The 12,930-nt window shown below is 39.2% G+C and overlaps 1 protein-coding gene across 2 annotated transcripts in view; it reads left to right on the plus strand.

Moving 5' to 3' along the window:
* Nucleotides 1–12,930, plus strand: part of LOC128690886 (protein spaetzle 5) — a 154,456-nt gene that overhangs the window by 138,988 nt on the left and 2,538 nt on the right. Inside the window, exons 2-4 of one of the 2 annotated variants that reach the window (XM_053779640.2) lie at nucleotides 6,707–6,873; nucleotides 8,947–9,039; nucleotides 9,439–9,837. In XM_053779640.2, coding sequence (XP_053635615.1) covers nucleotides 6,707–6,873; nucleotides 8,947–9,039; nucleotides 9,439–9,837 — 659 coding nt within the window. The remainder of the gene's footprint in view (nucleotides 1–6,706; nucleotides 6,874–8,946; nucleotides 9,040–9,438; nucleotides 9,838–12,930) is intronic. The other variant, XM_053779641.2, reaches the window with a different exon arrangement.

Raw genomic sequence — 12,930 nt, forward strand, 5'->3', positions numbered from 1 at the left:
TATTATTATTATTATTATTATGAAGCGTTATAATTGCTGACCTGTCTTGGGTATTTGTAACGTAACTTCCACGTTCATAAACTCTGGTATATATAATGCTACCTATCTCTTTTATGAATGGTTAGAGTACAGTTCTTCAGCAGTGAGAGAACCATAATTATACTACTAATTGGGAAGGTGTTTCCATTATATTTAATGCAAAATGCGCGTAAAAATATCCTAGAGACAACTATTATTTCTTTGTCACTCCACAAGGGAAGGAGGAAACTTGATTTATAACTCTGCTAGGCCTGAAAGGAAGGTTCGTCTCATTGTGGCCAGTACCATGGTGTCGGAACGAGTGGCAATAGTGTGGTCTCCTGTGAGTTTTGATGTCACAGCTCTGTTTACCAGAGTCCCTGTCCCTGATTTGCTTACATACCTTGAAGAGGAACTGGAAAATTTCTTCATACCCTACCCCACGAATATAATTATTGAATTGATTAAATCGTGTTACTGACTAAAAGTTTGTGTTTGAAGGCAAATTTTATTCTCAAAAACAAGGAATGGCCATGGGGAATCCCCTCAGCCCCTTACTCAGCAACTTGTTTATGGAATTCTATGAGACTAGACTATTTAAAAATAATCTCCCAAATAAAGCTAGATGGTTCATATATGTAGACGATGTTCTTTGCATTTGGCTTAGAGATCACAATGTTGATGAGTTCCAACCTAATGGAAGGTATTAGATTCAATGGTCTAATACCTTCCATTAAGTTCACAACAGAGCATTAAGCTCTGTTGTGAACCGAGATTCAAATTCATAGTTTACACGAAGTCAGCCAATGTGTCATACCTTCACTATTATTCCAATCATGAGTCTAGGGTTAAAAAGAGTGTCTTTCTTACTGTGTTCCTGAGAGCCTTGCGTATTTGCAGCCCGGTGTATTTAAAAGATGAAAACAATAAGATATTTACCATAACCACAAAACTGAGATGTCCCAGGGATTTTGATGAGGAGGCCCTATTGTCAAGTAGGAAGAAATTTTTACAGGACTGAACCTAAAGAAATGCCTGCTATGAAAAATATACTGGTTTTACCCTACAATGAGAATTTGGTCAGCCTGCGTGAGGCACTAAAAAGTTCATTATAAACTCAATCCTAGCTCTTAAAACATGATAGGTCTACCTTATATAATTCAAGTTATGGGTTGTACAAACTTGATAGCTATTTAGTAGAGTCTATTGTGCACACCCTTAAGCAACAGTGCTATACAAAATTGCAGGATTGCTCATTACGCCATGGGGCCTCATGAGGATTTGGTGACATTAGACTACTGGTCTCTGCATCTATCCTCATGTTTCTTCCGTCATGAACGTGCCCTGCCCGTCAGTATAATATGTAACCATAAGGAGTAAATCCATTTAGCTACAGAGGCATAAAGGTAACGTACAATTACAGGTACACAAGGTTAAATGGCTACAATCAGTGTTTGCAATATGATCGGTATAATATATATATCCAGTAGTAGTAACCTATTTAGGTACAGCTGTTGCAATCAGGGATTACAACATGGTGATTACAACCCAACAGAGTTAGGCTGTTAAGTGGTGATAAAGGATAATCGGAAAATTCATGAATTGCCTTGTTATTAGGTCCTCAAGAATGGAAGATTCACAAGCAACAAAGGTACAGGCATAATAATTGAAAATGAGGATACAGGTAGATTATATTTAGGAATATATGAATTATTACAATAATTAAAAAATGAAGCGCTAAATTTACAAGGGTTATACAAGGCAGGTGAAATCGCAGATCTAGTGAATGTACAGAGAACCTTTCCTGCACATATAAGTTCCATCAAACATCTCAACTATGGGAATGCTTGGAAGCACTTATACTCACTGGAGTCCAGGCGAGAGAGATACAACATAATCTACCCCTGGAAAATCCTAGAGGGACTGGTCCTTAATCTACACACAGAAATCACTCCCTTACAAAAGCTTAGCAGGTAGTGCAACATACACAATAAGTGTCCGGGGCCCAAGACTGTTCAACAGCCTCTCACCAGCCATAAGGGAAATTACCAATAGACCCCTGGTTGTCTTGATGAGAGATATGGACAGATACCTCAAGTCGGTGCCGGATCAGCCGGGCTGTAGTTCGTAACAGCCTAGTTTATGAGGCCCTGATCCACCGGGAGGCCTGGTCATGAACCAGGCCACGGGGGCATTGATCCCCGGAATGCCCTCCAGGTAGACTCCAGACTTAGGGCTACCTACTGTATCTCCTATTAATAATTTATCTGCTTTCTGTAAACTCAGAGGTCCTCTGCTACCCTCCCATATATGGGAAGGTGGGTGGTGAACTACACTGGTGCCTCTCATTTTGTAAGAGAACCTGTGTGTGTGTGTGGAGAGAGAGAGAGAGAGAGAGAGAGAGAGAGAGAGAGAGAGAGAGAGAGAGAGAGAGAGAGAGAGAGAGAGAGAGAGAGAGAGAGAGAGAGAGAGAGAAAGAGAAAAGCTGAATACATCTGACAGAGCATCAAAGGATCGTGGACACCTGTTGATGGTTGAATGAGCGCCACATGTAGATGAATACAACAGATCAGTTATATGAATATTTAGGTCCGAGTCTGAGACGCTCATCACCAGGAAAGTCAACACAGCAAAAATCAAACACACAAAAACAACAACACAAAAATCACAATAAAAATCAACCATCAATCATCATACGCACAAATCATATCATAACTCAGGCAACAAAGACCCTAATATATATATATATATATATATATATATATATATATATATATATATATATATATATATATATATATATATATATATATATATATATATATATATATATATATATATATATATATATATATATTGGCTTGTTTTTATTTTTAAGTACAGATGGGCAGCCAAGGCTTCTTTAAGGGGGAAAAGTTTCTTAATAATAAAATACACCTTATTGGATCTTCCTGAGCAATAATAAAGTAATTTTATTCACTCGCGTGAAAATAATCAGTTAATATAGGATATTTTCAATTGAAATTCATAGATTTACAACCTGGATATGAACCATAATTTTATCAGTCCTTAAAAGGGAATTTGAAAACAGATGGCTACTCAGGTTTTTCTTTCTGTTTTTAAGATATATTCGTGGAGGAGATGAAGGAGGGGGGAGGAGGAGGAGGAGGAGAAATAGGAGGAGTAGGAGAAGGAGAAGGAGGAAGAGAAGAAGATGGAGGAGGGGAAAAAGGAAGAGGAACAGGAGGAGAAAGGTGAGAAGAAAAAGGAGGAAGAACGGAAGGAGGAGGAGGAGAAGGAGAAGGAAAGAAGAAGAAAGAGTAAGAGGAGAAGGAGAAGGAGAAGAAGAAAAGAAGGAGTAGGAGGAGGAGACCGCTACATGCTTCTAGTGGAATACTTTCTCAACCAGTTTCCGGACTGGCTACAACCCACGCACGCACTTGACAACAACCTCGTTAAACCTAACCTCTCCAACAAACCCTCAATATGAAAGCACCTTTCCCAAAGCAATCTGGAGCAAAACGTCTCCCTCGTCAATACTGGAAGAGTCGCTGTTTTATCAGTCGCTGAAAAAAAATCCAAGAGATGTAGAAGCTGTTGATGCAACAAGGGGAAAAAAGGCGATAAGTTATGAAAGGTTTGCTGAGGCGGCCATCCGGTCATCTTCACCTCAAGGCTGAACTTTAGCCACACCCCTCACCACCTTAACTCTCTAGACGCCATTATCCGTGCTGCAAATGTCCACCAAGATGGGGGACGTCTCCGCTTGCAACAGATCGTCGGAACAGAGGAGGAGGAAGAGCGGCGGACGACCTCTGCAAATGTGGCGAGGAGATTCCGTGTTGCTGGCGGCCACTACCGAACGTGTGTTTACGTTCCGGTCCTCCGATCTTGCAATATGACCAGCATGGGACTCACTGTCTACTTTCCATTTCTGTCGCAGTAGTACCTTACGTAATAAGCCTTTCCTCTTCCAAAATTGTAAGGAAGAAAATCCATTATACATTCTTTACGAAAATGCAGAAGAATAATTAGTCTAGTTTACGATTAAGCTTATGGTAACTTAGTGATTTTTTTTTCAGTGTTTAGAAAGCCAGTGTTGTCAGGTTGGCTGAATAACCAAGACAACAATTCGGGTTCAAGGTGTGGAGAAAATTTCTCCAGAAAGGGGATTTCAGCCCTCTCATCCCCTTCAGCCCCCTGAGGGTCTCAGCCCTCCAGAGGGACTGACAGCCTCTCTTGCTTTCTGATCAACAGTTTAGTAAGTAAGTAAGTAAAGTAAGTTTATTCAGGTATACACAAATACAGTTACACAGATTATCATACATAGCAGCATATTGGTTCAATATGTGGCTAAGAACGTCGTAAGTCACGCCACCTCTGCGGAGTAATGTTTGTGAAATACAATTGACAGAGAAATGAGAAAAAAGACTCTCTTTACCTGATAACATGTAAGGGCTACATAGCAAGCTAGGACAAGAAAGTTAAAGGACTGTAGAAAGATACTTATCTTAAATGACGGCTCAACGGTCCCGCAGCCGCTCCTGGTCGTTTCTTTTAGGAGCCGTCAAAGCCAAAGGAATTCAAGTAAGCAAAAGTATATAATTGCCCCACAGGAGCAATGTTTCAGCATTTCACTGGTACATAATACTGAATAGATGGTCACTTACTTTTTTGAACTCAATGCCCCTTGAATAACGGGGTATATTGGTAAATCCAGACATGATATGACCTAGCTATTTGCTGTGCAGCCGACCTAACTAGGTTTATAACTGACTAGATTTACCTGGGTATTTGTATCGGACCCGCAAGGTTTTCCCTGGCTTGTGGTAGGGAAAATTACCCGATATCCGTTGTCTTGATTGAAGCAGTAGTAGTGTCTCACTGTGCACTGTCTCTCTCTGAAGATTGTTCGCAACACACACTGTTACACTACACCAGGATCAAGAATATTTTTTGTTTCACGGTATTTCACAACAGGAAGACCTGTCCCACTTCACTGTGTCAAAGTTCTACCACATATTGTTGAAAATGTCACCAAACGAGGAACAAAAGCGCACGGATCACTGGTGCTCTTTTTCCGTTATCCCCGTGTGAAGCTCAGTTCCCTTTCCGTTCCTTAAGGCAATCTGACCCCTGCAGCGGGCTTCACCCTGGGGGCGCCCTCCTTACGAAGGATCTGCTGAATTCAACGTTATTTCCCTTCCTTGCTAAACATTGCAACAACATTGAATATAAGACGGTCGAGTTCTTGTTGTCTGGGCATAGACAACAGTTCATTATGTCCCACATTATAAGGAAAGTGATGCAAGGCTTTTCTGTATTTTTCCTGCCAAGGTAAAGAGAGAACTTTTGCTCATTTCCCTGTCAATCGTATTTCACGAACACTGAAGAACACTACTCCGGAGAGGTGGAGTGATTGATGATGTTCTTAGCCACATATGGAACCAGTTAAACTGTTGATCAAAAAGTAAGGGAGGCTATCAGCCCCTCTGGAGGGCTGAGTCCCTCAGGGGGCTGAAGGAGGCTGAAGGAACTGAGAGGGTTGAAACAAGGCTTTCTTGTGAACATAAATAATAATAATAATAATAATAATAATAATAATAATAATAATAATAATAATAATAATAATAATAATAATAATAGTGTCCTATTTATAAACTGGACAGTTTCACGTCACAGAATATATTCCAGAGATTGATGGGAAAGTAGTGTGTATAATGGTTCCCATCAAGACCTAACTGTTACAGACACATCCTTGTACCTCTCATAGAGTACCGCGTAGCCCAGTGGTAGTGATTTCACATTTGGCACCTCTCCTGACACCTTCCCCTATTCACCTAACAGTAAGTTAGTACCTAGATGTTACTCTTTGGTGACTATTGGCGAAGAGGAACGAAGAACTTCGATGTTACTGCACATATTACTACCATTTTCACTTTATTCCTATTTGTGCTACTGCTGATGATGATATCATTAGGAATCCCGTTTTTCCTATGGGTAGGATTGAGAGATGTTTATCTGAAGGTGATTTCAGTGGTCAACGCCCCCGCTGTGTAGTCCCAGACGGCCTCCTGGTGGATGGATTGATCAATCAGATTGTCACTGCTAGCAGCATGCAGTCCAGAAAATGACTTAAAGAACTCGTCAGTTCCCTCATGAAGGTATTTAGGGGTCGGTTTGTAAAATCGACTAAGTATAGAGAGTGTTGAAGAGTCTTGGTCCTTTACACTAATTACATTGTCTCTTAGTGGTGTCATGGTGCATCTCTTTCTCATTAGGGGGAAATATCCATCGTCTGTCGAGCCTTTTACTTTCCTAGGGAGTGATTCCCGTGTGCAGATTTATTACCAGTTGCTCTAGAAGTTCACAGATGTAAATTATAAGTTATCTTTCCTGCCGTTCAAGGGTTGCAAGTGAAGATTCTCTGTACATTCTCCAGGTCTCCAGTTCCGCCTGCCTTAAAGCGAGCTGGGGAAATTGCAGTAGGAATACTATTCAGAGAAACTTTAATGCTCATAATATTAATAATTCTAGAATAACTTCGGCTCTACCTGAACTACGGAAATATTGTTAAGCATTCCGCTTCACTCGACCCTCTTCCCCTTCTCTTAATCGATCTAGTCCCTCTTTTCCCCAATCTCTCCTAATTTAACATTTAACCACTTCTTCTTTCTCGCCCTTACAGTGGAGCGTGGTGCTGAGTGTGGGCTTCTGGGTGATGGGACTGATGCCTGTTGAAGTGGGCCCAGCGTACCCCAACAGCGGGTTCTTGCCCGAGGTCAATGGTGGCACTCCCGACTGTGTACAGGACCCCAGGGATACCTTCTGCATCCAGCCCAAGAAATACCCTAAGTAAGTTCACACTTTATAAAACTGTGAAGTGTTTCTCTCCAAAGGAGGAATTATTTATGGAAGTGACTAGGTGATTTGTGTCTCCTTTTGTTTCCACTCCAAATGAACTTACTATTTACAGAAGTGTCTTAAAAAAAATAAAAAGCATAATATTTGTGTGATGTAGAAGTGTCTTGAATACATTCTGATGAATATAATAATTTCTTGTTAATTTTCAGTGATTTAATTGATAAGAAATCTGTGTATTAATGGGCAGAAACACTGCCAACTCGTCCTGCTTTACTAAATCTGCTGAAAGGAACACCATCTCACTTGAACTAATTTATATCTTTTTAAGAACATAAGAACATAAGAACGAAGGAACACTGCAGAAGGCCTACTGGCCCATGCGAGGCAGGTTCAAGTCTCCTACCGGCTTAAGCCAATGCACCCAACCTAGTCAGGTCAGGTCACATTGACTTAAGGACTCACCTCCTGGCACTATATAAGGCCCCATCCTGTCACTTCAACTTCATATTGTTTCAGACAACGGAACAATGCTCTTCTCCAGACTGAGGGACTGACCACCTCAAAACTTTAAGGGTGATGGACTGATTACATCGTCTTCAAGTATCTTCTGCTTCTATCAACTTTTCTGTACTCGACTGAAGAAGCCTACTGTGTAGGCGAAACGTTTCGAAATAAAGATACCTAACTGTTGCATATGTGTCTTACCTAACACTCTTAAGGACTCGCTTGAAGATGACAAAAATACAGAGTTTATGGTAATTCTGTGTGTGTGTTGGACCTGATAGCTTGTGCTACCAGGTCGGTTGCCGTGTTCCTCCCTTAAGAGTTTCTCATAAACTGAAGACTCCTGAGCAGAGTGAAGTTCGCATCCTGACCACCTTCCTTCTGTCCTTGACTTTCTTAACAATTTTATATATAAATAAATTTATTTTAATGGGAAAGATAAATAATGATATAGTGGAAAAATTCAACTGTGATATATTAAAAAAAGACTCATGATTTATAGGGAAAAAAAGGTACATTAGATAAAATTAAGCGTATGTAAGATACAATATAAATGAAAAAAAAAAGACAACTAAACGATCGACTGAATTAGATAAAGAAAATATTAGTGTGATGTAAAACAATGCAATAAACAAACGTTATGGAAAATTCCTACATGATTTATATATATATATAAATAATTCCAATTAATAAATAATATGACTTGTGATATAATAATTCTAGATTGAGCTTTTTAGGGCAAAAAATATTTTGAATATTTTTCAATGTTAGGAAATATATCCAAAAATTGTTGGAAGATATAATTTTTTTTCGGACGGAAAAAACTACTAATCACTGTGTGATAAAAACCATTCTGTAAAACTCAAAATGGTCAAGCCATTTAGTCTTCCTTTCCTATCCCTTTTCTGTTTTTCCACAATTCTCTTCTTTAATCTATCCCCAGTCCTTCCTCTCACCATTATTGCTATCTCTCTCATTCGCTAAAAAAAAAAAATGTTAGTCACGCCATTATTATTATTTTCATCATCATTATTCCTAGGTATAAGCGGTAAACCTTTAGGGACCGTAGAGCGCCATTTTTACTATGAATAAGCAGTAAATTTTTAGAGAATAAAAGGCACAATACCGTGACTAGAACAATACACAAATAACCCGCACATACGAGAGAGAAGCCACAACGACGTTTCGGTCCCACTTGGACCATTTACAAAGTCACACTCGACATTGTAAATGGTCCAAGCCGGACCGAAACGTCGTCGTAAGCTTCTCTCTCCTATGTCCAGGTTATTTGTGTAGCAAGTCTCATACAACGCCTCTGGAATGGAAGGTGATCAAGTTTACTACAATGTAAGGGAGAGTTGTTCCAAGTCTTTGTAAGCAGACTGATTAACTAGCCTCTTGGTGTTGGTATTAACTAGTGGAGGATATGTCTGTTAGTACCTCTTTCGTGTTTTACGCTTTTTTTTCTCTCTGTGTTTTCCCTTTCTCTCTTCGTGTGTAACACTGAGCCTTTGACCCTTGTTCGCAACGCTGACCCCTCCCCCCCTCTCTCTCTCCCAGAGATCGCATCGTATACCTACTGGAGAATAAGATGTTCGACGTTGACTCCTTATTGATGGACGAGACCAGAGACTCATACACCTTCGAGGCGAGGTAAGGTTCTCTTCCCCAGCCTGACTGTCTGAAGGCTGTGGGAATTACTCTCTCTCTCCCTTCTCTTTTTTTCAATAATAAATGATATATCTGCATGTTCTTCTTGTTGGTATTATGGCCTGAGAGAGAATTATGTAGCCATGATATGCTCTGCCATGGGAAGACCCTGCCTTCACCAGCTGTCATACTTCTCCCATGGTATTATATTTTATCGTATACCATAACATTAGCATATATTAAAATGTCATATATATATATATATATATATATATATATATATATATATATATATATATATATATATATATATATATATATATATATATTCAGTGAGACTGCACTGCATTAAGTGATTATCCTCGGCTGTTGAATAATTCCTCATCCTGTGATCCTCTTCAGGGATTCCCCAACGCCGCCGATGACTTACGACTACGAGCCTCCCCGGCAGCCCTTCGACGGGCCCAGGCAGACCTACGGGCCCCCGAGACCGACCTACGGGCCTCCCAGACCATCCACGGGCTACTTGCCGCCCCCACGTCAGAACTACTCGACTACGTCCAAACCTTACGTGGCGCCTTCCTACCTACCTCCACCTTCCACCAAGTACGGCGCGCCCTCTTCTGGGTTCTACAACCAGCCGGCGCCCACGAACCTCTACGAGCCGCCACCCACGCCCATCTACGACAACGAGGGTCCCTACCCACGGTACCCGAAGTCCCCCACTGCTGGGAACTCCTACGTTCCCCGCTACTTGCCTCCGCCTCGCTCCCCTCCCAAGCCACAGCCATGGTGGACCAAGTAAGCGTCTTCTCTAGACGGTCCCAGGGTTGGTGGTCCACCCTGGTCCAGGAGGGGGCTTACTGGGCAGTATGCTTGTGTTCGTGTAAGCGTATGTGCGAGAGAGAGAGAGAGAGAGAGAGAGAGAGAGAGAGAGAGAGAGAGAGAGAGAGAGAGAGAGAGAGAGAGAGAGAGAGAGAGAGAGAGAGAGAGAGAGAGAGAGAGACTAAGGACATCAGGAAGACACACAGGGATGACAAGGACTTACAAAAACACACGACTGGAATGAATGCTTGCTGGCTTATGCTCGCTATACAGGCTTGACTGCTTCTGTCTGCTTTCCATCTCTGCTGATTTAGCGAGGATCATTTCGCTCAACAAGATAAGCTTGTATTAATTTTTGCTATAAATCACCAACACAAGTTTAAACGTAACGACATTATTACATTTATTTGGTCATTAATAATGCGATCTTCACTTAGGGTAACCGTGTTAATGTATGCTATGTTAATGTAAAAATTAATAATTTTGTACCAAAAGAACCTTAGAAAACTTACCTAACCTTATCATAACAAGCTCAATTTAATTTAGCCTTATCCAACTAAATATATTTTAGATAAATTTACAATAATTTAATAATAAACAAACAAACACAATGAATTATATTTTTCTCGTTAGGTTCAGAATGATTCTCGCGAAATTATTACATACACAAATTTTCGAATGGTTTTCTATTTAAGCCAAAATCGCAACTTATACCTATTCGGCAGGTTCTTTTGGTACAAAATTACTTATTTTTCCATTAACGTAAATGAAAAATATATCTTTAAACGTATAAGAGGAAATTTGATTAAGGACTTAATTTTAAATGAGTTCTTGCTGACTAATTATGCCTATATATATATATATATATATATATTTATATATATATATATATATATATATATATATATATATATATATATATATATATATATATATATATATATATGCAATAAGATCACAGTAAACAGGTGATTTCAGAATATGCATCAATGTTTTTGAGAGCTTTACGAATTTGTAGTCCTGAGTTCATAGATGAGGAAATATCCAAAATTTATGAAATAGGTAATGATTTAAAATACCCAAGAAATGTAATTGATAAATCTTTTAAAGTTGCTAGAAATACTTTTTACTATCCAAAAAGGGACAACCAGCCTTATTCAACTAAAAATATGTTGGTTCTCCCTTACCATGAAAACTTGGTTGATATGCCTTCTCTTCTTAAGACTTTTAATATTAAAGTTGTATTCAAAAATCTTGATACACTAAAAAAACTTTTGATAAAGAATTCCCCCCAAAATGCTGATGGATGTGTCTATAAGATTCCTTGTAAAATTTCCGATAAAGTTTATTACGGTCAAACTGGTAAAAATCTCGAACTAAGATTAAAACAACATAAATATAGCATTAGAACTGGACAAGATTCCAATGCTCTATTTATTCATGTAAGAGATTTTAACCATCCAATTGATTTTCAAAAAGTTGAGAAAGTAGTATCAAGCAAGTCCATGGTCGACAGGAATATAATTGAATCTTGTTTCATAAAAAGCAGTTTTGACAATAATATGAATATTTCCTTTGGTTTATATAAATTAGATCCATTTATAATTAATAGAATTTGGGAAGAATTTAATAATACACTGGACAAATAATTTTTAAATTTTCTTGGGTAGAATAGTTTGTGGGGTGAGTTGTGCCAAGGACCTATCCAAGTTGGGTCGGCGCGCGTCAGGTGTTTAACCGTTGTGGGATCTGATAGTGAGGTGCTGGCCAGACCCCTTATATAGCTTCCTTGGATGCTTTACTTTCATAGTTCCTTGATAATGTGAGTAGTCACGAAAGCGCTTGGAATTTCTCCATTCCTTCAGAGTGGTTGTTTTGCATATATATATATATATATATATATATATATATATATATATATATATATATATATATATATATATATATATATATATATATATATATATATATATATATATATATATACGTATATATATATATATATATATATATATGTACCATACACCCAGCAGAGCTATGTGTTGTTCATGGCAGTGGGAAGCTCAAAGCTAATTTCAACCTCCTCCCGTTTGTATACCAGCCTCCATAAACAGTCTGTATAGTAATGAAACCACGAAACAAGTGGCAGTGAATCATTTACCAAACTGCAGCTGGCCGACATCCGATCCCGTGTCACACTATTCCGCCTCATGAGACAAGACAATGTACCCATTGTCCTACCCATTCAACTATCGATCTTACAAATACCATGCACCCGGTAGAGTTAGGTAATGTTGAACATCAAAATGGTATACAATACCGACAGGTTGTTAGGTAAGACACATATGCAACAGTTAGACAACTTTATTCCGAAACGTTTCGCCTACACAGTAGGCTTCTTCAGTCGAATACAGAAAGTAGGCAGTATTTAAGTCTCCGCACTGTCGCTTGATCTTCAGATAGTTCCTGACTATGGAACTGAACTTCTCCAGGCCGAGGGACTGACAACCTCAAATTCTACGACTTTAAGGGTGATGGACTGATTACATCGTCTTCACATCTCTACTGTTCCTGCCTACTTTCTGTATTCGACTGAAGAAGCCTACTGTGTAGGCGAAACGTTTCGGAATAAAGTTGTCTAACTGTTGCATATGTGTCTTACCTAACAGTTAGGTAATGTTCATGGTACGAAGACACTCGTGGCTTTGGGAATCTCAGGGCTAATTTCAACATTTTGAGTTCGTTAGCTTTACAGGCTATGGCCTGCGCGTTTACCGGTCAAGTAGAGCTTTTTTAAAGTTAGTTCATGACTTTATAAAATTTTCCTTGAGCCATACACTGTCTTAATAGTCTTGTTGTAATCTTAAGTGTCTTGAATTACGTGTTTCTGGACATTTTGCCTTCCTACCATGTTCACGAATGACTCCAGATATCACAATAACACGAATGTAAACATATCTGTGGTAAAATTAGGAAGTCACTAGCCAGCTAGTCGTAGCACTGGCTAGGCATATCGACTCCCTCTCCGCTTTGTAGGTTTATACACGAGGGTCATTATGACCGACGTGT

The sequence above is a fragment of the Cherax quadricarinatus genome, chromosome 24, assembly GCF_038502225.1.
Source record: "Cherax quadricarinatus isolate ZL_2023a chromosome 24, ASM3850222v1, whole genome shotgun sequence".
In the NCBI taxonomy this organism is placed as follows: Eukaryota; Metazoa; Arthropoda; class Malacostraca; order Decapoda; family Parastacidae; genus Cherax; species Cherax quadricarinatus.